Here is a 24,723-nt window from a genome sequence, read left to right as displayed (position 1 = left end):
GGTTCAAGCGATTCTCCTGCCTCAGCCTCCTGAGTAGCTGGGACTACAGGTGCACGCCACCACGCATGGCTAATTTTTGTAATTTTAGTGGAGACAGGGTTTCACCATATTGGTCAGGCCGGTCTCGAACTCCTGACCTCAGGTGATCCACCCGCCTCAGCCTCCCAAAGTGCTGGGATTACAGGCATGAGCCACCACGCCTGACTTTTTTTTTAAAAAAATTTATTTATGTATTTATTATTTTACTTTAAGTTCTGAGATACATGTGCAGAACGTGCAAGTTTACATGTATACATAGGTATACATGTGGCATGTTGGTTTGCTGCACCTTTCAACCCATCATCTAAGTTTTAAGTCCCACATGCATTAGGTATTTGTCCTAATGCTCTCCCTCCCCTTACCCCACTCACCTCCAGGCCCCGGTATATGAGGTTCCCCTCCCTATATCCATGTGTTCTCATTCTTCAGCTCCCACTTATGAGTGAGAGAACGTGTAGTGTTTCTTTTCTGTTCCTGTGTTAGTTTGCTGAGAATGGTGGCTTCCAGCTTCATCCGTGTCCCTGCGAAGGACATGAACTCATTCTTTTTTATGGCTGCAAGGTCTGTCCGTTTTTACAAAAATTAATAATGAATTAAAAGTTAATGAAGCAGTGGTATGTATGTTGAATTAAGTGATTCAAAAAACCTTAGCTTTTAGCTCTACTTGTTAATATATTCTTAAAAATAACTGTATAATGACTGCTAACCTACTTTTAGCTCTACTTGTTAATATATTCTTAAAAATAATTGTGTAATGACTGCTAACCTATTTGCTTCACAGGTGGTAGAGAAAATCATTGAAATAAGATTTAAAAGTGTTTTTTGTAAGCAGTGTATTAATATCACCACGTGTACATCTTAATACTTACTATTTATCATCATCATGGGTAAATGAACACAGTCTTTATAGTATACTTTTTGAGTTTTGGAAATACCTTATTTTTTATAATAGATTTTATTTTTTAGAGCAGTTTTAGGTGTACAGCAAAATTGAGAGGAAGGTGCAGAGATTTTTCATATGCCCCTTCCCCTACACAGGCATAGCCTCCCTCTTTATCAGCATCCCCCTACCTCCCGAGAGTGCTACATTGGTTATAACTGATGAACCTACATTGACACATCATTACCACCCAAAGTCCATAGTTTACATTAGGGTCCCTCTTAGTATTGTGCCCTCCGTAGGTTTTAACAAAACATGATGACATGTATCTACCGTTATAGTACATACAGAATAGTTTTACTGCCCTAAAAGTCCTTTTGTGCTCTGCCTATTCATCCGCCTCTGTGCCCTAACCTCTGACAACCATGGATCCTTTTACCATCTCCATAGCCTTTTCTTTTCCAGAATGTCATATAGTTGGAATCGTACAGTACATAGCATTTTCAGATTGTCTTCTTTCACTTTGTAATATGCATTTAAATTTCCTTCATATCTTGTCATGTCTTGATGGCTCATTTCTTTTTAACACTGACTCATTTTCCATTGTCTGGATGTACCACAATTTAACCATGACTTTATTGAAGGATATGTTGATTGCTTCCAACTTTTGGCAATTATGAATCAAGCTGCTATGGACATTCATGTGCAGGTGTTTTTGTAGACATGTTCTCAACTCTTGGGTAAATACCAAGCACTGTGGTTTGTGGTTGCTGGATCATATATATGGGGTATGTTTATTTTATATGACACTGTCAAACTTCCATAGTGGCTGTACCATTTTGCATTCCCACCACAATGAATGAGAGTTTCTCCACATCCTTGCAAGCATTTGGTGGTGTTAGTGTTTTGGGTTTTGGGCATTCTTACTGGTGTGTAGTATGTGTACTATATGTTTTTGAAGAAAGGTTACATGATAAAAATATTGTTAGATAGTGTGATAGATTGGTGTTTCCAGAAAAACTCACCAGAAACTTTTCATGTGAGGTTTAGAAGTAAAATACCTCCAGGAAAAAGTTGGCATTCGGCTCTGATTAACTGGATTATGAGTAGTGATTGTCTTCTTTATGTTTGTTTTGACAGGTTTTGACACAAGGGCGCGTATCTTTAAAGCACCTAGTACCTCCTACCATTGTCAACTGGTAAAATATTTAATTTTTTATTACAATAGATTTCTTTTGTTATAAAATATATTAGGTTAAAACCAATTATGGTTAAACTGACCAAAAAATTGTAATTCTCATTTTATGATTGTAGAACTATGACAGTTATAGAAAATAGTTTTATACTTACTTTAATTCCATATAAATCAATTGGGACATTAAACCATGTCATTGCGCAATACCATCTAGCTTCCTTTCCTTAACTTGAATTTCACTAAGTGTCTGCAAGGGATTTGAACTCAGTAGCCTCTTTATTTTGGATAGTTTAGCATGAATTAGACTTATTACCATTTTAATATGTGATGGTCATTTAAAATTTGTATTAATGTTACTGTAAATTTGTAACTACATTTTAGTAGAGATTGTAGTTTCAAGGGCTTTTTGTCAACCTATAGAAGGTTCTGCATGGTTATTGCAGTTGTCATGGGGCATAAGAAATATAGCACAATTTTATTTCTTTCTGTGTCATCTGAAGTGAATTAGAGTTTATGAAATTTTAGGGCAAAAATTTAAGGATCAAGTGACCTGAAGGTTTTTAGCATTCTGTGAAATGAAAATAAAATTGAGTAGGACTGCTATAGGAAATAGTCTCTGTTGGTAAAGTGCTTTGATGACGTAAAGGCAGTAAGCATTTTATCCATTAGAATCGTGATAGTTGACATCTTCGTTTTCAGGATCTCATTTCAAAGTCTTTTTTCACATCAGTTGAATGTATTAATCTTGACATTTTTAATTGATTTTAAAAGGAAATCACACAAGTAATATGTTTATTATTAAAAACTGTAAGCAATGTAGGAGCATCTAAGTAAACAGGAAACTCCTCTGTTCACCCCGGTTCTTTTGCTAGGGATTATCCCTTATTTTCATGGAGTGTATCTTTCCAGACACTTTGTTTGCATATCCAAGATTGTCATCTTTTAATGAAATAGATGTGATGGAAAAAGCAATATACTCTGTCCACTTTAATAGTATTCCTCACTTTGTTTTAGACATGTCTGTGCCTACGTCTCTGAGGGATATACATGATCAAATTAAGAGTGCTTTTGAAGTGACTAAGTAAACCCATTGTAACACAGTACTCCTCTACAAATTTCTTTTAGTAGTTAATGGGTTATGGGAACTCCAAACTTTGAATTCTTAACTAAGAATGCATCAAGAGAGTTTAGTAGATTTACAGTAAAATTGAAATTGCAAAGATAATTATGGCATATTAAGTGATAGATTTTAAATAGGAAGACATTTATAGAAATGACTAATTACTATTGAGGATCAGCTAGGTTTGGGTAGGTGAAGAAGTGGTTTTGGAGCTTCAGTGCATTTACGTGTACTCAGTAGGGTACTTAGGATATTTGAGGAGGGAAAAGGACGTCAGAAACTGATGTGGGAGGGCGGTGCATAGGGAAGAAGTACTATGGTACAGTGACAAAGATAACTTTGTCATAATTTTGCCTAAAAAGAGAAGTAAGACTCATTGTCATGTTATTTAGGTTAGCTGTACGATGAAGTAAAGGGAATGTCATGAACTACTTGGGAAACCCAGTGTCTTGAATCCCAAAACTTAGAACTCAGCCTTTTCACATTTGGAAATTGCTTATGTTCAGAAGTCCCATGATTTAAGAGATAATGTAAAAATGGAAGTTAATTCACATTTGTACATGTCCTTTGTGCGATTGTCGGATTGAAACATTTTAAACTTCTTAAAAAATGTAGGGAAGCAAATGTGAATTTGTATGTGAAAGTGACCTAGTGAGAAGTATGGAAGGAGACGGAGACAGCAGCAAGTTTGCTCCTCCCTTGGTTTCAGTGGAAAATGTTTCTTAAGAGTTGGGCCAGGTATTTCTCATAGCTACTTAAGGTGATCCTTTTTTCTGTCTCTTCTGTTTTTTTAAATGTAATCTGGTTTTTGAGCACTTGCAGAAAAGCTGCAGAGGCCAGGGAATGACACAGCAGAGAATGGAGGTGATGAGAGGGAAGACAACTAGTGATCTTAGTAGCTTTGGTTTTGAAACAGGAAAAGCTTTTTTTAGTGGTTAACTAATTGGGAATTTGTAGGAAGAAGAAAATATGTTGTAAAGAATTTAAAGATAAAAAAGTGAGTAATATTTGAATACAACACAAGGCTATTGACTAAAGGAAGTAATTGGATGTTTAAACCTCGTTTTTAGCTATTTAATCTTTACATGGTACAAATGAAGGCAATATGTTAATTGTGATGCAGGTAATTCTGTATATTTCCACAACATACTTGTAAGTTCTAATTATATGTTATTTGCCTTTTCTTAACTTTGTTTTTTTTTTTTTTTTTTTTTTTTGAGACGGAGTCTTGCTCTGTCACCCAGGCTGGAGTGCAGTGGCCGGATCTCAGCTCACTGCAAGCTCCGCCTCCCGGGTTCACGCCATTCTCCTGCCTCAGCCTCCCGAGTAGCTGGGACTACAGGTGCCCGCCACCGCGCCCGGCTAGTTTTTTGTATTTTTAGTAGAGACGGGGTTTCACCGTGTTAGCCAGGATGGTCTCGATCTCCTGACCTCGTGATCTGCCCGCCTCGGCCTCCCAAAGTGCTGGGATTACAGGCTTGAGCCACCGCGCCCGGCCAACTTTGTTTTTTAGCTGCTCCATGCAAACTACGGATAAGAAACTGGGCTTTTGGTGGTGGGAAGGGGAATGGAGGAAGAGAAAAGGAAACATCTAAGTAATCTTACTGAATGATATACAAATCATTAAAATTAAATAAAATATATTCTGGGTAGACTTAGCTTGCAAAATTATCTTAAGCTATTGAAGCTCTTATAAATGGAATAAGCATTTTAAAATCATCTTGAAAATCTTCAGAAACTTTAGTTCTTTTACATTCTCAAAGGTTAAACATAACCAGAGGAGCTATCTTCTCTCAAATACGCATACTTTGTTCATTATATTTACTTTCTCTAACTTTTTTTTTGTATGTTTGGAAATGTTGCATTTTTCCTCTGGCCTTTGGATTTTCTTTAATTTTATTTTTTATTTCATACTGGGGGAAAAAGAATTTTGTTTGTTTGTTTGTTTATTTTTGAGACAGAGTCTTGGTCTTTTGCCCAGACTGGGGTGCAGTGGCGTGATCTTGGCTCACTGCAACCTCTATCTCCCAGGCTCTGGTGATTCTCGTGCTTCAGCCTCCCAAGTAGCTGGGATTACAGGTGCGCACCACCACACCTGGCTAATTTTTATATTTTTTAGTAGAGAGGGGTTTCTCCATGTTGGCGAGGCTGACCTTGAACTCCTGGCCTCAAGTGATCTGCCCACTTCAGCCTCCCAAAATGTTGGGATTACAGGCGTGAGCCATTGTGCCTGGCCGAAAAGAGGTATATTTAAAAGTGAATTTGTTACTTCAACACACATAACTGTCACTTAAAAATTAGTCTGTCTGTTCAATCTCCTTGGTACAGGTTCATGTAATGCCAAATGTGGTACGTAGCTGGATTGAGTTGGAATTATGAAGATCCTCAAATATTGATGAGCCAGGTTGATGTCATTAAGTAACCTAATAGTTCATGTTCTCCTGAAATATTTGTATAGCTGGCTTTCTCATTAATCATTTTGTAGGAAATGATTGGACTAAAAGAATAAAGAATCCTGTTCAGTATTGTCTTAATCAATTTTGGGAACCCTAGGCATCCGTAGAATATAGTCTCAAAATTGATCTAGTTGAACTGCATCAATATTAATGTGAGCAAATTAAGATTTAGTGACCTGCTCATGAGCTCTTAGTAATTGGCAGCAGAGCTCAGTCTAGTCTAGTGTATGTGTTTATGCATGTGTGTATATGTATTTAAAATCCGTGTTGTGTATCTAACTGAAAAAGATGTATATTCCCTTGCCTGATACCTGTTTCCTATTTATTTTTATCTAGAAGAGGGGATAAAAACTGTTTTTTAAAGAAATAATGGGTCTTGATCAGTTTTGGGGAAATCGAGGGGACTGTATTTGTAGTTCAAGGAGAGTACTCAAGTGTCCTACTGTTATTTCCGCTATCATACTAATAGGACTGAAACAATTTTAAAATTACACTGGATAGCTGAAACTTAAAAAGTTGGCTTTGTTAAACTGCTTTTTAATTTAGATATATTCATGGGAAAGACTTGCTATAATAAATGTTCCTCCCTCCCTTCTTTCCAATATATATCTTTAATGCCAACGTTTCATTTTCTGAGGTTAAAATAAATACAGGCTTAATAGTTTTCTTAAAAATAAGATACCAAATTATTATTTCCCCATAAAACTTCCTAGTTGTAAAGTGGAACTTTATCTAATCAGATAGTAATATGACTGAATCTTCTAATAATGTTTTTAATTGATTTCCTGTCCAGAGTCTTTTTAACAATTTTATTTTTGTATTAAGGAAGTTCTTGCATGGATTAATGATCTCGATTTCAGTCTTGTAGTCATTTCGATGTCATACATTGCAACTGTGTGGTCATAGTTGAAATCTTTGAAGTTGTTGAAAGATTGTGTTAGTATTTGAGGATTTGGAGAGGAAAAATTCTTTGTCTTTACTAAATACAGTAAGAACCACTGTATTACACATAGTAAGTAAGTGTGTGTGTTGTTGATATTTGTAAGAATTTAGAACAACTTTCCTACTTTTAGGTCTGCTTTTTTGGGGAGGGAGGCAGCAGGATATATAGTAAGTAAATGTTTTAAAACCATTCTGTTGAACTAGGTATGTATTTTTATTATGCTTTTAGCTTTGGATGCCTGAGAAGCAAACATGTTTGTGAGAACCAGGGTGCCCCTCTAAAAAGAAACTCTTTCCTGATAGTAAATAATAGTCGCTGGTTGCACTTTCCATTACAACTCTGAGAGACTAATTCTGAGTGGGAAATAGTTCTTTCTGCCCTTCTTGACCCTAGTTTCCTATTTCATAATACATGATTTGCGTCATTCTTCTGGGACTCTTTCAGTCTCTGTAGAATGTGTATGACTGTCACCTAACTTTTGTGGAAAGGAGAATCTCAGAAGTAGTGTACTAAAGGACACTTTTTTCTCCCCAACAGTAAGATATTAATCATAGAGTTTATTAAGAGGGTGTGGGGGCATTAAAAAGTTTGGACATGCCTTGGGAGACATGTAGGTTAAAATCCTACCTTACCTGCTAGTTGTAAGTGCCTTTGGGCACAATCTGTTTGAAATTGGCGTTTGTGAGAATTAAATGAGATAATATAAAAAGTTCCCTTCACTGTCCTTGTTTGCCTGCACTCAGAATTGTTTCCCATTTATTGCTAGCTTGGTGAAAAATTGCAGCCACATTTCATACTAGCAAATACGAATTCCTTAATACCCAGCATTGTGCAAGCTGCTCATTTATACTTCATTAGAGATAAAATGCTAAGCCATGTTATTATTAGTGTTATTTGCAGATATGAACAGTTGTATAGTATTGATGCCCAAGTGTGGTAGGCTGAAAGAAAAATACAGAGGAGGAAATCAGATTGAGTGGTGGGCAGGATTAACTGAGAATTAAATTGTGGCATATCAAGATGCCCCGTCTGCAGTATTTTCTGCTTTTCTGTCCTCTCTTCCCCCGTCCTCATCCTCTGCTGCCTTTGACTTTGTGGGAGCATTTCTAAGTGTTGGGGCTCTTCCCCTGCTCTGCAAGTTGAGTTTTCAGGTTCCTTTTCATGATGGTGGTGGACGTGAGGGGCATAAAATGTCTGCTTGCTCTATTAGTAGAGTGCGAATGTAATACCATCATTGAGTTCTTCCCTCCTGTAGACATTGTACATGTCTTAGATTCTGAGGGTGACTCCCGTTTTCTTTGTTCAGTCTACGAGTTTTGTGGAGGTTAATTTCACAAGTCTGCCAATTTTGGGTTGAGGTACCATGTTGTATCTCTCCTGCGCCTAAGAGATTCTTAAAACCCCAGATCTAAGCAGATAGAACCATTTGATACTTAGTCTGAAAGTGATCCCTATGGCAACCTACTTTTTTCCTGTTTTTCTCTTAGGAAAACACGTCATCTCTGATGGAAGCTTTTCTTCCTTCTCTCTTTTCTCTTTTTCTTCCTTCTCTCTTCTATTTTTTTCTCTCCTCCCCCTTCCCTCGCTTTCTGCCTCCTTTCTGTCTTCTTCCCTTCCCTCGCCTCCCCATCCCTCCCCTGCCCCTTCTCACCTCACAGGGTTGTTTTTTCTCACAGGGTTTCTTTCTTTCTGACTTTGTCTTTTCACAAAGTCTTGTTCTGTTGCTTAGACTGGAGTGCTTTGGTGCGATCACGGCACACCACAGCCTCAACCTCTGGGCTCAAGAGCTCCTCCCACCTCAGCCTCCTTTGTAGCCGAGACTGCAGTCATGAGCCACCACTCCTGTCAGGAGGCTTTCATATGAGCATTTGTAGCAATTTTTTTTTTTTTTTTTTTAAATTGGGAGTTGTTACAGGGCATTTGACTATGATATTAATAATATTCTTTAATAGCTGTTTTTAACATAAAAGTTTATTTTAACATCCACTTCATACCTTTGGGAAGTTTATCATTTGTAAGTGATTTCCTGGGTGGTGGTTAAGCTCTATTACTTTATGTACAGTTGTTTCATAACACGAGATGTGAATGACACAAAATCCTGTCTGGTCTCCTCTTCCTCCACTCTTTCCAAGTCACCTGTGTTCTTCCTCTCAAATAATAGAGGTCATACAGAGAAGAGATCTCCCTTATACTTGATCATTATGATTTAAAACAATTGCTATTTAAAATATAAGATGTAAATAACTCTTTGATATAATGCAGCTGACCATTTGCATAGAACATTTTAAAAACACATTTCAGATGTTTGAACCTAGCTGTTTATCACACAGTTTTGTATTTCAAGATTTTGTTTGCTCATCTTTGTTGTGTAAGTAGTAATAGGTCACTTTCTTTTAATGCTGTTAAACTTAATTCATCTTGTTATTTTAATTAGCAGTTCTGAGAGTTTAGTGAAGTTGGGAGTTGTTAAATTCTTCATGGTGAAAGATTAAGGGACTTTGACCTGCATTTAAACATTTAGGGATAATTTCTTAAAAACCTTGACTTGCCTGTATCTTTTTCTATAATCAGGCATGAAGTCAGGCATGCCCGTGTGTACATTCTTCTCAGTTGGCAAGGTATCATAGAAGTTCTTCTAAGTCAATGCATGTACATGTAGCTTATTTTTAATTGCCGCATAATAGTCTGTTCAATGGGTATATATGTTTTTCAGGCATTCTTTGGTTCATGAATCTTTAGATTATTTTCTATTTTTGTTTTTTTGCCACTGAAACAATACTGCCCTGTCTCCCAGGAGAGTGTGTGTGTGTGTGTGTGTGTGTCCAAGTTTTATCTTCAGACTATTACTACTAGTTACAGTTAACTACCCATCCCCAAATCTGTAAATGTCTTCCTGTGACCCTGACACTACTCTGTCGTGATTCTTAGTGATTTCAATATCCTTCTAATACTGTGGTCTTCTTATTTCATACTCCAACCTGCCTTTGCTACTCCTTTTCCATGACCATTCATTCTCCCACTCTCCTAGATGACTATTTTATACTTCCTCCTTAATTTTTTAATATCTTCCTTTCTGCCTCCCTCCCCTCCAGTGATTTTGCTTATTACTCTGAGAAAATAGAAGCACCCAGAAGAAAATCTTCTACAAGCTCCTGTCCCCGCACATCTGTGTCCCTGTTTCTCCCACCCTCGCTCCTCCTCCAGGGTGTGACTCTCTTCTGCATAATACTTTCTTCTGCTGGATGGTAGCCATCAGTCTGCAGACAAGCTCTAGTATTTATGTTTAAAACAAAAGAATCTCTTTTGTCCTGGCTTGTTACCATTGCTTTGTTCTTTAGAGATCTTTCTACTTACTCTCTTTCTGCCCTTTCTTTTGAACCCTCTTCAGTTGAGCTTTGGTCCTTAACACTTAAGCTCTTTTCAAGTTTAAGGTCAATGGAGACCTTCACATTGTCAAATCCAGTATTTAACCTCCAGGCTTCCTCTTTTATTTCCTCTTTTTTTGGCTTCCCTATTCATACTCTCTGCCCATTTTCCTTGTGTTGCTTGCCTTTTATTTTAATTTATAGGAGCTCTTTGTATATTTTGTCACCATTTTTTCCTGGATACTTGTTTTCCTTTTGATTCTTTTAAAGTTGTGTTTCATCATACAGAAATGTTAAATCCTCTGGATTTTGTAGGAGAATAAATCTATGAGAATCAACAAGAGAATTTTGAAAAATTTGGGTAGTGAAGGTCTTACCAGAAATTTAAAGCATTTGTTCTCAAGCATTAGTGTAGAAAAAACCCACGTGGTTGCAATTTAAAAATGAATCTGCCACAAGAGTTTTCAATTTTTAGGTCTTGGGACAGTAAGGAAGATAGGGAGGCATGTCTGAGGAGTCTTCGTTTTGAATAACCTCTAAGGTAATTCTGATATGATTGGTCCATGGGCCACATTTAAGAAACATTGCACTTTGGGAGGCTGGGGTGGGCGGATCACAAGGTCAGGAGATCGAGACCATCCTGGCTAACACAGTGAAACCCCGTCTCTACTAAAAATACAAAGACAAAATTAGCCAGGCGTGCGGGAGGCTGAGGCAGGAGAATGACGTGAACCCGGGAGGCGGAGCTTGCAGTGAGCCGAGATCACGCCACTGCTCTCCAGCCTGGGCGAAAGAGCGAGACTCTGTCTCAAAAAAACAAAAACAAAACAAAACAAAAAAAGAAACATTGCTGTAAATTTATATTTGGTATAAAAGGACATTAGCAAAGCAGTAGGCAAATACATGGCAGGAACAGAATGGTGTTTAGAAACACATCCAAGTGTGAATGAGAAATTATTAATGAAGAGGACATTTTGTTTATTTGAGAAAAGAGTGGTTTATTTAAAAATGCTTTAGGCAGTTTATCTGAGAGGAAATAATTTAGCTTTCACCGTCATACAATATAGAAAAATAAACTCTGTTGAATTAAAGATCTAGATGTAAAAATCAGGCAAACACTAGAAAAAATACAGGAGACCCAATAGTTTAACCTTTGGATAGGTGAGACCTTTTAAAACTAGGTTGGAAACCTAGAAGCTGTGAAAGAAAAGATTGACAGATTTAGCTGTTTAAGTTTACTTTTACTTTTGAAAGATAATGTTCTGTCTAGCATGGTGAAATCCCATCTCTACTAAAAAATACAAAAAATTAGCTGGACTTGGTGGCCGGTGCCTGTCGTCCCAGCTACTCAAGATGCTGAGGCAGGAGAATCGCTTGAACCTGGAAGGCGGAGCTTGCAGTGAGCCGAGATCACACCACTGCTTTCCAGCCAGGCAACAGAGCGAGAGTTCGTCTCAAAAAAGAATAAAAATAAATAAATAAATAAAAAGAGAAAGATAATGTTACAGGACAGAGGTCCTGATCTGGACCCGAAGGGAAGGTTCTCGGATCTTGCGCAAGACAGAATTCAGGGTGAGTCCATAGTGCAAAGTAGAAGCAAATTTATTAAGAACATAAAGTGGCGAAAGAACAGCTACTCCATAGACAGAGTAGGATACTCCTGAAAGTAAGAGGAGGAACGCGCCCACCCTAGGTACAATGCTGGTATACATGGGAAGATGTGCTCTGCTACAGGGTTTGTGATGAATAATTTCCTTAATTACTGTATTTTGCAAAAATCAATGTTATCTTTAAAGCAAAATTAGGAATGCTTTTGTTCTCCAGATATCGGGATATCTGGACACTCCCAAGTCTGAGTCTGTTTTTTAAACATTATTAATTTGTTCCCTTAACTGTAAACACCCAGAGCCTCGGAATGCCTAGTTTTCTGGGAATGCAGCCCAGCAAGTCCCATTGTTTTTTTTTTTTTTTGGGGGTTTTGGGGGTTTTTTTTTTTTTTTTTTTTTTTTTTTTTTTTTTTTTTTTTTTTTTAGCCTCATTTTCCTATCCCTCACCAAAGATGGAGTTGCTCTGGTTCAAACGCTTCTGACAATTATGCTCATTCTAAGGTGTAGCAAATAAAGTATCTATGACTAGTTCTCAAGATTTTTTAGAGCCACCTAGCAAATAAGATGCAGTTGTCCAAATTTGTTACTTTACTTAATTTATCTAGAACATTTTAGAAAAATCAAATGGCTTAATTGAATGTGGCTGGTATCACTAGGCTGCGTTTGATGCCCTTAAACACTTGCTCTGTGGCTCTCCCCTCCCTTGGCTTTTGCAACACTGTCCTCTCCAGTTTCTCCTTTATTGGTTTCCTCAGTGGTACTTTCCCCTTCTCGGCGCCGTAGATTGGTTTCTTTTCAAAGTTTTCTGTCCTTGAACTTGATCTTGTAGATTTCCTATTTGTTCCGTTTGGGGCATTCTCATCCTTCTTCCCTTTATGGCTCCAAAGTGTGTGCCTGTAGCTCTGGCCTCTCTTAAGTTTCACAGTTTATGTGTATTTGGATGACTCACAGGAATCTTAAACCCGTATTTTCAAGACTGTATTTATTTCCTTTCTGCCAACCATCCAACCACTGACCACCTATTTTACTTCTTGTATTTCTGTCTTGGTGGAAGGCACCAAGATCATTTTCTCTCTTTGTATTATTACAGCTGTAATTCATGAATTAATTCTGTATTGTGTTCAGATACAGAATTAATTGTTGGGAAGGACTGGGGGAACAGCTGCAGCATTTGCCACCCTTGGAAGCTGCTGATCCTGTGTCACACCACCTTCACCTTTTGATCGAGGAGGGTAAAGAAGTATTTTCACTGTTTTTTATCTAATTTGTTTGCCTCTAGTTTCTGCTGCCTTCGCATTGTCTTTTACATATAGTTATTTTCTAAGCTGGCATTTGGGTACATTAGAATGCGAACTAAGTTCTTTTCAAAGGGCACAACAGTTCAACTTCGTCTCCTCCCCACCCTGCTCTTCTGGTTTGTTTTTTTTTCTTGAACAAAAGACAGACTTTTTGGGACTTGGTCAATCTGTGCGGTGCCATCACTTCTAAAGCTCCATCCCTACTCCCACTCCCCTACACCATCCTCATGTGTCCTTAGCCTTTTAAGATCACAAAAAAATTGCCATTTGATCCAAAGAGATTTCTCAGAAAATGCTAGAACTAGTCTCTACCTTTTACTGTGCTCTTCCTGAAGCACCATTTATACTTGATGATTAATACTTACCTTTAGGTTGTATAATCCATTTGAGTTAACTTTTTGTGTAATATAAGGAAGGGTTACAACTTCATTCTTTTACTTTTTGGTTATTTCAGTACCATTTGTTGAAAAGACTGTTCTTTCTCCATTAAATTTTCTCACCACCCTGTTGAAATTCAGTCGTCCATAATGTAAGGATTTATTTCTGGATTCTGAAATTGACTCCGTTGATCTATTTGTCTGTCCTTTTGCCAGTACCACACTGTCTTAATTACTGTTCTTTTGTAGTAAATTTTAAAATTAAGACATATAAGTCATCCAAGTTTGTTGTTCTTTTTCAAGATTGTTTGGCTGTTCTGGGTGCTTTTAATATCCATGTGAATTTTAAAATCAGCTTACTTATTTCTGTCTAAAAGCCAGCTTTTATACAGCTGAGATATTTTTTAAGCTAACCTTAGATTTAATGAACTAGTTATTTAGGTCAAAAAGAAAAGGCCGGGCATGGTGGCTCATGCCTGTAATCTCAGCACTTTGGGAGGCCGAGGCAGGTGGATCACAAGGTCAAGAGATTGAGACCATCCTGGCCAACATGGTGAAACCCCATCTCTACTAAAAATACAAAAATTAGCTGAGTGTGGTGGAACACGCCTGTAGTCTCAGCTACTCAGGAGGCTGAGGCAGGAGAATCACTTGAACCCAGAGGCGAAGGTTGTGGTGAGCCGAGGTCGCGCCACTGCACTACAGCCTGGGTGACAGAGCGAGACTCTGTCTCCAAAAAAAAAAAAAAAAAAAAAAAAAAAAATCAAACTCAAGTATTGTTGAGGTAGCAAATATTCTATCATCTGAAACCTCAGTGGTAAACACAATACCCCAATTTAACATATTTTTGCTACTTGTTAAATACGTACGTGTAAATATATTCACTTAAGTAAACTAAGGGGACAAAATTAGATAATTTTTTCATATCCAACTTATTTAACTTGATACACTTTCCAGCTTCCAACATATTGTAAATATTTATAATCTTGTAAGATGATGCTACGTAATTCAACTTGTCAGTATTGTTCTAGTGCTATTAGCTCTATTAATTACATAAGGACGTTGGTGTAAGGGGACTCAAAAATTCACAGGTTTGGGTAGAAAACGAGAACTAGACAGTGGTTTCATCACTATAAAGTTAGTTGTTACTTAGTGTCCCCGAATGCTAATGTATGGCAGATCCCTATAGCCATAAATTGCATTCTGGGCTTTAAGGGATTAAAATATAATTCAAATCCTTCAATAAAATGATACCATTCACACCATTACCTTAGATCTTGTTTGTACATGCCATTCAATGTATTGCAATGCTTTTAAAAACATTGATGCAGGTTTCTTGCTCCTTAGTTTAGCTAAATTCAGGTTCTTGTCACATGACCAGAAAAAAAAATAAGGCATGTGGACACATTGAAGGCTGAGGAGGGTGGAATTTATTAAGCAGAAGGAAAGCTCAGCAAAGAGAGGGGTCCTGCAGCAGGTTTCCGCCTCACAAATAGAATACCAGGGCCACCACACAGGAGCTGAAGAGTTGAGACTCCTCCTCTGCATAAGGCTCGAATTCCTGGTGACTCCACCTCAGGGCATTATTCGGAAAGACTCAGTCAGGAAACGGTGGGCAGACTGGGGCAGACTTTCTCCCTTTGGGTGATGGGTTTCACCCTGGACAAGCAGTCCCGTCTTTCAACCTTCAGGTTGCTTTAGGCTTGAAGGTGAGGTTTCACCAGGGACCAGATAGGGTACTATCTGCCTAGGTATTTTTCCAGCCTCTATCAATGTGGTATTACAAATATAACACAGAAGGAAGAAAAAAAAGTTAAATCACACCTTGGGAAATTACCAGCCTAGTAGCATCAGTAAAAATGGTACTGTTTTAGTCATGGCATGAAATACATGTAAAATCGAAGGTTGATTTTCTTTTTCTGTTTGAGGGAAGGTCTGGCTTTGTTGTTGCCCAGGCCAGAGGGCAGTGGCATGATCTTGACTTGTTGCACTTTTCGCCTCCTGGTGTCAAGCCATCCTCCCACTTCATTCAACCTCTTGAGTAGCTGGTACTGCAGGTGTGTGCCACTATACCTGGCTAATTTTTGTAGTTTTTGTAGAGACAGGGCTTTGTCATGTTTCCCAGGCTGGTCTCAAACTTCTGAGCTCAAGTGATCCATTTATCCTGGCCTCCCAGAGATCTGGGATTACAGTTGTGAGCCACCATGCTGGCCTGTTTTTCAATTACTGATTACTTTCAAGTTGGAAAATGCCTTGTGAAACACTCAAAGATGTTGCTGGGATTATCGAGTACTTTCGATACTGTGTAAATAAATGACAGAGTAACACCATAGTTATGTGATTGGAACTCAAGAATTATTAAATAATAGAATTGAAAAGAGTTATTATATGAGTCATTTGTCCAGAATTTATAATTTTTTTCTGTATTCCAATGAAATAAATTTAAACTGTGTATATTCTCTAAAATAGTCTTCCAATTTGCCCAGCATGCTTGCTCTCCCTAGGTAGATATTAGCTAAAAATTAACAAAAACAGCCTTTCCCCCTATTACTGTGTGGTAAAGATGTAAAACCCTTTTTGCCAGCAGGGCTGCCCTCTACTGGACTATTTAAGGTATTCAGTGAGCAGGTCAATATGACTCTTTTACAAGAACGTAACACAGTGGGTATAAGTGTAAACATCCCATATCCCAGACAAACTGAAGTTCCCTGAATAGGTTAAAAAAAGAAGCCCTTTAATAAACTTTTACCATTAAAACAATTCTGGTCATTTTGAGAACTGGTAATGAAGTTTTTATAGTCTTAGTATCCATTTCAACCTTGGAGGCAGATCTGCGGCAATAAGAATAGTAATGTATAGGAATGGTGGGTATACTCTGATGTCAGTCTTTTATGATGATTTGTATATTAATACAAATCACATTTTTGTGAGTCCATTCATGCCGTGGATGTTTTCTTAGGCATAAACATAGGTCATAGTGGACATATACTGAATAGGTCATATCTGTTAAGTCTCTTGCTACAAAGCATCAAAACTTTTCAGAGCTATTTCCTCTGTGAAAATTCATTTTAAGTAGCAACTTATTTTTTTCTGTGGTTCATTCCCATGCTTGAGATTTGCAGTAATGTAGAACTAGTTTACCATCACTGCTGAAACACTCATAAAAAGTTCCAAATTCCTGGTCCAAGGAAAGAGCAAAAGCCTGACTCACATAAACAAACAACTAAAGGTTGCAAGTTTAAGGAACTTTTTTGTTGAAGTCCAGGAGTCTTTGGATGGTTCGAGTTCACTCTACTGCCTGTTTCTTTGTTTTCATAATAGGAACATCTCCCACAGCCTTTAGTAGGATGTCAGATTTTTCTTGATGTTGCCACCAGGATCCTATGTCCCCAGGGAAACTACAGTGGAATAAGGGGGCTCCGAAGTGGCTGTTTTTGGGAGGAGACCTCTGTAAGTCCTTTGCTGCCAGCAGCAGTTAAGGCAGGTAGCTGTGACATGGTCTTTAGCTTCTGCCATCTTGTTAGGTCCCAGCTGAGATTTTGGAAAGGATTGTTCAGGGGTGGTAAGGGCTCAAACAGTCCTGCCTCAGCCTCACGACGAGCCACAGAATCTGGCTAATTTTTTTATTTTTAAAATTTTTTTCAGACAGAGTCTTGCTTTCTTGCCCAAGCTGGAGTGCAGTGGCCTGATCACAGCTCATTGCAGCCTCGATCTCCCTAGGCTGAGGTGATCCTCCCACCTCAGTCTCCCGAGTAGCTGGGACTACAAGTGTGCACCACCACACCCTGCTAATTTTTCTCTTTTTTGTAGAGATGAGGTTTTACTGTGTTGCCCAGGCTGGTCTTGAACTCCTGGGCTCAAGCAATCCGCCTGCCTTGGCCTCCCAAAGTGCTGAGATTACAGGCATGAGCCACCATGTCTGGCCACGATATTATTTTTAATTCAAAAACAAATATGCAAAATTAAATTTTAGAGAACTTAGTTGGATAACATCTTTCTCCTGGGTTATTAGGGTATGTTTATTCTTTGCAACTCTGTTCTGGGTGTAGCAAGACCATTTGTTTTCATTTTGCCATTTTCCTGTACAGAAAGCTTTAATGTCTCCCCATGACCTTTATGGCAAAAACCAAATTCCCTCGACCAGTCCGGTCTTTGGATTACTACACAATATATTGTCAAAGAAAACAGCCTGGAATGATGAACAGAGCCTGGGGCTCAGTTGGAGTCCTGAGTTCTCACCAGCTGTGCATGAGCAAGTTTGGAGGCGTTCCTTAACTTGTAAAATCGATTTGGAGTTTTAGTATGCATGATTTCCTTTAGTTCTTTTTTTTTTTTTCCCCAGAGTGCTAGAATTCAGTCTTTTAGTTCTTTGAACGTATTTATAATAGCTACTTTGATGTCTTGTCTACTAAGTCTGACATCTGGGCCTTCAAGGACAATTTCTGCTGCCTGCTTTTTCCTTCTTTCCGTGTGTCATACTTTCCTGTCTATTTGCATGCCTCATGATTTTGTGGTGTAAACTGGGCATTTTAGATGGTATTTTGTAGCAACTCAGAATACCGATTTTCCCTCCCCTCTTCCAGGGCTGCTGCTTGTTGTGTTGTTTCCTTATTTGTTTACTGATGTGGCTGAACTATTACACTGAGGTTTGTTTATTCTGCCCAGTGTACCCTCTGATGTTTCTCCTCAAGAGGGCACATTTGGGCACACACATAGTCACCCTGGACTGCCCTTCTTGAGAGATGGTAGCCGATTTTCAGCAGGGCTTTCTTTAACTCTCAGATCTCCTTGTTAAGCTTCTGCTTTCATGGGTATCACCACCCAGCAATTATTCTTCACTAATTGCTAACTGATTGCTTTATTGTTTTGGACAAAGCTCTGCCCATAAATTTCCCCACTTGTGATCCAATTAAATTCAGATGCCCTTTGTGTACGGTTGTGTTTGAGGGCAGTCTTTGAGGCTTGTCATGTCAAGACGGAGGGTTCTTAGGTATCTCTTTCCCTGGCTCTTTGTGAAACTTCTACAGTGGTTGGTTAGTCTTTCACTTGGTGCTGTCACAGAACTACCAGCCTCGTTTTTTTTTTTTTTTTTTCTTTTTTAAATGGAGTCTTGCTCTGTTGCCAGGCTGGAGTGCAGTGGCGCGATCTCTCCTCACTGCGGTCTCCACCTCCCGGGTTCAAGTGATTCTCCTGCCTCAGCCTCCCGAGTGGCTGGGACTACAGGCATGTACCATCACGCCCAGCTAATTTTTGTATTTTTAATAGAGATGGGGTTTCACCATGTTGGCCAGGCTGGTCTCGATCTCCTGACTTTGTGTTCCGCCCGCCTTGGCCTCCTAAATTACTGGGCAGCCTCATCTTAATTGCTGACCCCCAAAGTCTGTGTTGTTTTTGACAGTGCCATTAGGCATGAACTTCTCCATTCTTTGTTCAAATATAGTCAGTCTTAGAAGTTGCTAAGGGGCTCTGTGGTCTTACAGCTTGCTTCTCTAGTCTGTGCAGAACCTTTGTGCCACTGTTCTGGAGCTGGGGCTGGGGACAGCAGCTTGATTTTCTTATAGTTACATCTGTTCTGTGAGTGGTCTACTAGGCCATCAGTGTACCCATCAGTCTTCTCTGTTTGGAACTTCTTTGCCTGCATGGAACCTCTGCCTTACAAGAGGTGAGGCATAGATGATCTGTGCTCGGTGTCCTTGGCCTGCTGCACCTGGGGTAGAGCTTCTGCCCTAAGAGTGGGGACTGGATGAAAGAGAAAGGATTCTTTAGTTCTCTCATCTATCTACACTTGCCTGGAATAGAGTTTCTGCAACACAGAGCTAGGGGTAGGAGGTGAAAAACACTGGCTGCTTCCATCACTTGTTAAGAAATTGTAGTCCTGGATTTGGAGCTGGGTAGGGTAACTAGTTACTAGTTTGCTTCAATTTTGTTTCTTCAAGAATGATGGCCGGATGCGGTGGCTCACACCTGTAATCCCAGCACTTTGGGAGGCCGAGGTGGGGAGAATTCCTTGAAACGAGGAGTTTGAGACTAGCTGGGGCAGCATCATGAGACCCTGTCTCTACAAAAAAATTTTGAAAAATTAGCTGAGTGTGGTCACACATGCCTGTAGTCCCGGAGGAGAGAGAATCGCTTGAGTCCAGGAGTTTGAGGCTGCAGTGAACTATAATCTGGTACTGTACTCTATCCTGGGTGAGATCTTGTCTTTAAAAAAAAAAAAAAAAGGTATTATTACCCACCTGCCACACAATGGCTGTCCCCTCTGCCCGGAGTGCTCTTTCTTTCCCAAATAGGCACAGGGTACACTCTCTCTTCCTTATGAGTCTGTTCAGATGTCACTTACCTCTAGCACCTCTCCAACGTTGCCCCAGTCACTTTCTATTTTCCTTAGCTGGGTTTATTTTCCTCATAACATTTATCACCACCTGGCATGTACACATGCATGCATACATATGTATTTGCTTGTCTACCTCTCCCAGTGAACGTGTAGGTTGCATGAGAGCAGGAACTTAGGCCGTTTTGTTTACTGTTACGTTCGCGGTGCTTAGAACGATATCTAACATAGTGGATTTTCAACAAATCTGATGAATGCAAGGTACAGAATGACCAAAGTATACTGCTTTCCTGCGTCATAGTTTAACCTAACTTGAAAATTATTTGTAGAGCCATTGTGGAAAATGAATTTTTTGTGTTTGCAAACTCCAGTTGCTTGTTGCTGACTTGAGTGAGAAGGGGGTTCACAGGGATGGAATGTGGCGATTGTTTGGCAGTGGCTGCTGGGGCTGTGAGAGAGGATGGATGTGTCGTATTTGTAAAGTACTTGTCATCCCTAATGCAGTGAGATGCTAAAGCACAGGAAATGGGTAAATTTTTGGTCTTCCCCCAACCCTCTTTCTGACTAAAAGTACTGGGAAATGTTTGTGGATACTTTTTTGGTTAGAATGGCCATCTGTCTACAGTATGATGTGGAAACTTTTCTTGTAATTCCGTTGTTAATAGATACTGTACAAATGAGTCTCTTAGAAATATCAAGACATTGTAGGGGACCAGTATAGTAGCTGCTGTCTGATAGAAAAAAAAAAAAATCTTCATTTGCTGATGTAACTTTTCTTTAAATTACTTAAAAATGATTTTGAACTAACGCCTTTCTTTTTCTTCCTTCTAGATTCTCGCTGAAGTCTGTTAATTCTTTTTGAGTACTTATGAATAACCACGTGTCTTCAAAACCATCTACCATGAAGCTAAAACATACCATCAACCCTATTCTTTTATATTTTATACATTTTCTAATATCACTTTATACTATTTTAACATACATTCCATTTTATTTTTTCTCTGAGTCAAGACAAGAAAAATCAAACCAAATTAAAGCAAAGCCTGTAAATTCAAAACCTGATTCTGCATACAGATCTGTGAATAGTTTGGATGGTTTGGCTTCAGTATTATACCCTGGATGTGATACTCTAGATAAAGTTTTTACATATGCAAAAAACAAGTTTAAGAACAAAAGACTCTTGGGAACACGTGAAGTTTTAAATGAGGAAGACGAAGTACAACCAAATGGAAAAATTTTTAAAAAGGTAAGGTGATCTTTCATTGCCTTTGAATTCTTTCTGAACAAAAATATCCTATTACAAATGAAGTAAAGGGCAGGCACAGCCTGCTTCCATTAGAATTTGCTGTTGAAGGAGAAACAGTGTAGGAAGGGGGCTAGACTGCCTTCTGATTTCTTCCTGTACTTACCAGCACTGATTCGTTCTGAGTTTTCAGAAGGGCATCGCGACCCACTGGTGTGGAGCTCTTCTCCAATGTCTACCAGGGTTTGGAATGTCTAGGGCAGTTTTGGATATGAAACCATACTCCCTGTCTCTAGAGCAGCTGGGTGCTGGAAGTGGCTCCAGGTTTTAGGGTGGGATCTGCTGTGTTAAATGTGGTTAAATGTGGCTTAGATGTGGGTTGCAGTGAGTGCTTCATGTCTTTGTACTTTGGTTGTGGCAATTGCATGGTTCTTAAAACATTTCTTTTCAGAAATATGGAGAAACCTGCCATTGTTGGTTTGAAACAACGGGCAAGATGTTCTTAGAGGCAGTGTAACAGCAATTAAGAGCCTGGACTCCAGACCCAGACTATAGGTCTGAATCTTGGCTTTGCTGCTTACTAGCTTTCTGACCCTGGAAAAGTAGTTTAACTAATTTGCCTCAGTTTCTTTTTCTGTAATATGAAGATAGTGATCATTACTGACACTCAAGAGCCAAGCTGTTCTAACAGCTTTACGTATATCATCTTAAGACTCACAGTTACCCTATGAGTTAGTTATTGTTATCTTCACCTTACAGATGACAGCATTGAGGCACAGATAGTTGAGGTAACCTACCCCAAGGACACTACAGCTAGTGAAGCTGGGACTGGAATTCAGGCCTTCTGGCTCCAGAACTCATACCCTCCATTCTTCACTGATCACAGCTTTCAGGCTTCTTGTGAGGATTGAGTGTGTGTATGTATCTGCAATGTGCTTAGAACAACAGTTTGTGGCACTTAATGTAAATGCTCTAGCCTTTATTATTGCATTACTATTATCTTGAGAATTCAATGAGGAAAATTACAGTAGAAAATTCAATGAGGAAAATTAGATCATGGAATAGTGTAGTGCTTCACTGGTAGTATAGAAATGGCCTGAGAATGCTGTTTATGAACTTGGATATGTGACTTTCCTTAAGCAGTTCTTGAAACTCTAGTGTTAAAAATTGAAGATAAAGTATTTTTTAGAGGGGGCATAGTGATGTGTAGTTGGTTGATAACTGGGTTAGTTAATAGGTTTAATATCTTTTAACCATTTCCAGCTACCTTGATCTCCAACTGCCTGTTTTTCTGTCAGTTACAAGGAAACCATCAGATCTTGAAGGAGAGTCCAAATAACTCAAATAACTGCAACTATGGAATGAAAAACTCAGAACTCCTCTTTTACTGGAGGGCCAGAGGGATGTTGCTTAGCCTCCTCCGTATGGCCCATTAATTTTGCCACTTCTACAAGTTTCATACATCATTTTCCTCAAAACATGAAGGAGATGCCAAGCAAGTTGATGTCAGTAATTCCTAGAAACTAAAAACATTTTAACTCGATAACAGAATCTGTAAATTTCCTCACCTTTAAATAGAGTAGTTGTATATCTTACTTTATCGGAAGCAGTCCTGATTTATACTTGTTGCTGTGACATTAACAATGCCCCCTTACGGTCTCAAAAGTGCCCTAGTTTGGATAGTTATATGGTCACCTTACTTTTAAGGCATATTCCCTATTTCTTTTGCAGACTTAGAAAAAACTGAGTTAGTTTTCTGTTTAAGATCTCGCTGAAGTTAATAGCACATTTCTAGAAATTGAAATCATGAGTTAAGCATGTTCAATTTTTCTTCTCTAGCCTATGTATTGTAATTTGCAAAACGTTTTATCATAGTGAAGTTTGCTTTTGTCATATTTAGCACGGCTCTTTTTTTTTTTGAGACGGAATTTTACTCTTGTTGTCCAGGCTGGAGTGCAGTGGCACCATCTCAGCTCACTGCAACCTCCGCCTCCTGGGTTCAAGTGAATCTCCTGCCTCAGCCTCCTGAGTCGTTGGGATTACAGGCATGTGCCACCACGTCCGGCTAATTTTGTATTTTTAGTAGAGACGGTTTCTCCATGTTGGTCAGGCTGGTCTCAAACTCCCAACCTCAGGCGATCCGCCCACCTCGGCCTCCCAAAGTGCTGGGATTACAGGCATGAGCCACCGCGCCCGAACAGCACTTCTTTTTATGGCACACTGTTCTTGAGTCTGTGTTTGAGAAATCGGGTAGTTATGAGAAGGTACTGAAAACAGTACATTTTTATGTGCAAAAGTTTCCTACTTTTCTATCTGCTTATAGATTCATTTTTTGGTCTTTGATATGCTATTTGAATGCAAAGGTTAGATTCTCTTTTAGTCTAAGCATATTATTTTTCAGGAAGCTTAGTTTTTCTCCAGTATCCCACACATACTTTATTCATTTTATGTGGCTAGTATTGTCTTTCAGTCGTCATTCAGTATGTGCAGCAGCAAACTAGTTCTCAATTGTGTAAAAAGAAGAGACGCTTATGTGGTGAATTCATATTTCTTCCTAATTCATGTGTCATTAAACTGGACAAAATAAAATCCTTCAGCTATGATAGTTCTTCCCTAAATGTGCGTGTGTAAGTGTATGTGGCTCTTTCCTGCTTGTCTTGACCATAGTGCCTTTGTATTCGTTCATTATTCAACAAAGCATGAAGTATTTGAACTCATAAAAGGTAGGAAGTGAGACAGATTGGTTTTTAGCAATTTTTTTTTTGTCTATAGTTCATTACTGTGAAGTTTTATTTAGTATAGGAGGTTCTGAATTTCTATATGTCAGATCTGCCTGCTAGCATTTGCTATGAAATTGGCATTTGTGGTTCATCAGACTTTGTTCAGAAGGCTATGTCTAGACTCTGACTTGGGAACATGTTATAGTTTTCTTTAGGGTCATTGGGAAAGTAGAATTAATTTTTAGGTTTTGCATATAATAAATGAAACAAGTACTTTTTCTTGGCCATACTCAAGAAGAAAGTGTGCAGTATCGCTGGTTAGCTGAGGCTTAGTTTCAGTTTATTCTGTGTTGCAGCTGTGGCAGTGATCTGCAGACTGCAGAGTGGGTATCTCAGCTGCATGTTAAACATGTTAGGCTCTTTTTTTGTTTTCCCCTCTCTTGGTTTCTTGTTGCATCCATTGCATTGCGTCAGTAGCAGCATCTGCCTAGCATGTTGAGAAGGGGAACTTTCACAACCGATGGGTTAAGCTGTGTACTTTCTGCCATTAATGCCTGCTGGCTGATCAAGCTCAGTGGAGTGTATCTTCATTAAATAGTTTCCGTATTTGAAGATCATCTTCAACTGGAAAAGAAAACGAATGGAGTAGCAATATTTAAAATAGTTTTTGAGGAAGATTTTTGGGGATTAACCCCAGAATGTTGTATCTGATATGGTTGAAGGAAAGATGCACAAGCCTTATTTCAAATTAATGAACTTTGAAGCTTTGTTTCCATCTTATCCCAACAGTCTATTTTGAGGTCCTGAGGGGAGGATGAGCGGACGAAAAAAGACAGTGGCAATGACCCTGCTCTCATTGTGTCCAGGATAGAGTAGCCACCAGCTTCACTGCGACCAGATTCTTCTGGGGGGACAGAAAAACAAAAGGCACTTGGTTGCTTGGCAGGCCTTTTCAGGCTCTTTTTAAGTTTCATATGGTTTTATAAAACTGTAGCAGAGTTAAGAGCTGGAACCTGTGTCAGCATCACCTGATTCCAGTGTTCCCAGCAGTAAATGCATTGCACTAACATCAATCTTGAAATGAACAGTGAAATGATTTCAGAACAACTTTAAAATACATGTATACCTGAAATAGAACAAAGCTGCAAA

The 24,723-nt window shown here is 38.8% G+C and overlaps 2 protein-coding genes across 3 annotated transcripts in view; one reads left to right on the top strand and one right to left on the bottom strand.

The window, feature by feature from the left end:
* The window catches only part of FARSB (phenylalanyl-tRNA synthetase subunit beta), an 896,824-nt gene that overhangs the window by 320,221 nt on the left and 551,880 nt on the right, over positions 1 to 24,723 (bottom strand). The window lies entirely within an intron of this gene.
* The window catches only part of ACSL3 (acyl-CoA synthetase long chain family member 3), an 81,097-nt gene that overhangs the window by 24,924 nt on the left and 31,450 nt on the right, over positions 1 to 24,723 (top strand). Inside the window, exons 2-3 of one of the 2 annotated variants that reach the window (XM_050752078.1) lie at positions 2,060 to 2,118; positions 20,443 to 20,857. In XM_050752078.1, the coding sequence (XP_050608035.1) occupies positions 20,480 to 20,857 (378 nt within the window). In that variant the 5' untranslated portion in view covers positions 2,060 to 2,118; positions 20,443 to 20,479. The remainder of the gene's footprint in view (positions 1 to 2,059; positions 2,119 to 20,442; positions 20,858 to 24,723) is intronic. The other variant, XM_050752077.1, reaches the window with a different exon arrangement.

This window comes from Macaca thibetana, chromosome 12, assembly GCF_024542745.1.
Source record: "Macaca thibetana thibetana isolate TM-01 chromosome 12, ASM2454274v1, whole genome shotgun sequence".
In the NCBI taxonomy this organism is placed as follows: domain Eukaryota; kingdom Metazoa; phylum Chordata; class Mammalia; order Primates; family Cercopithecidae; genus Macaca; species Macaca thibetana.
This window is presented reverse-complemented; position numbering and strand designations above follow the sequence as displayed.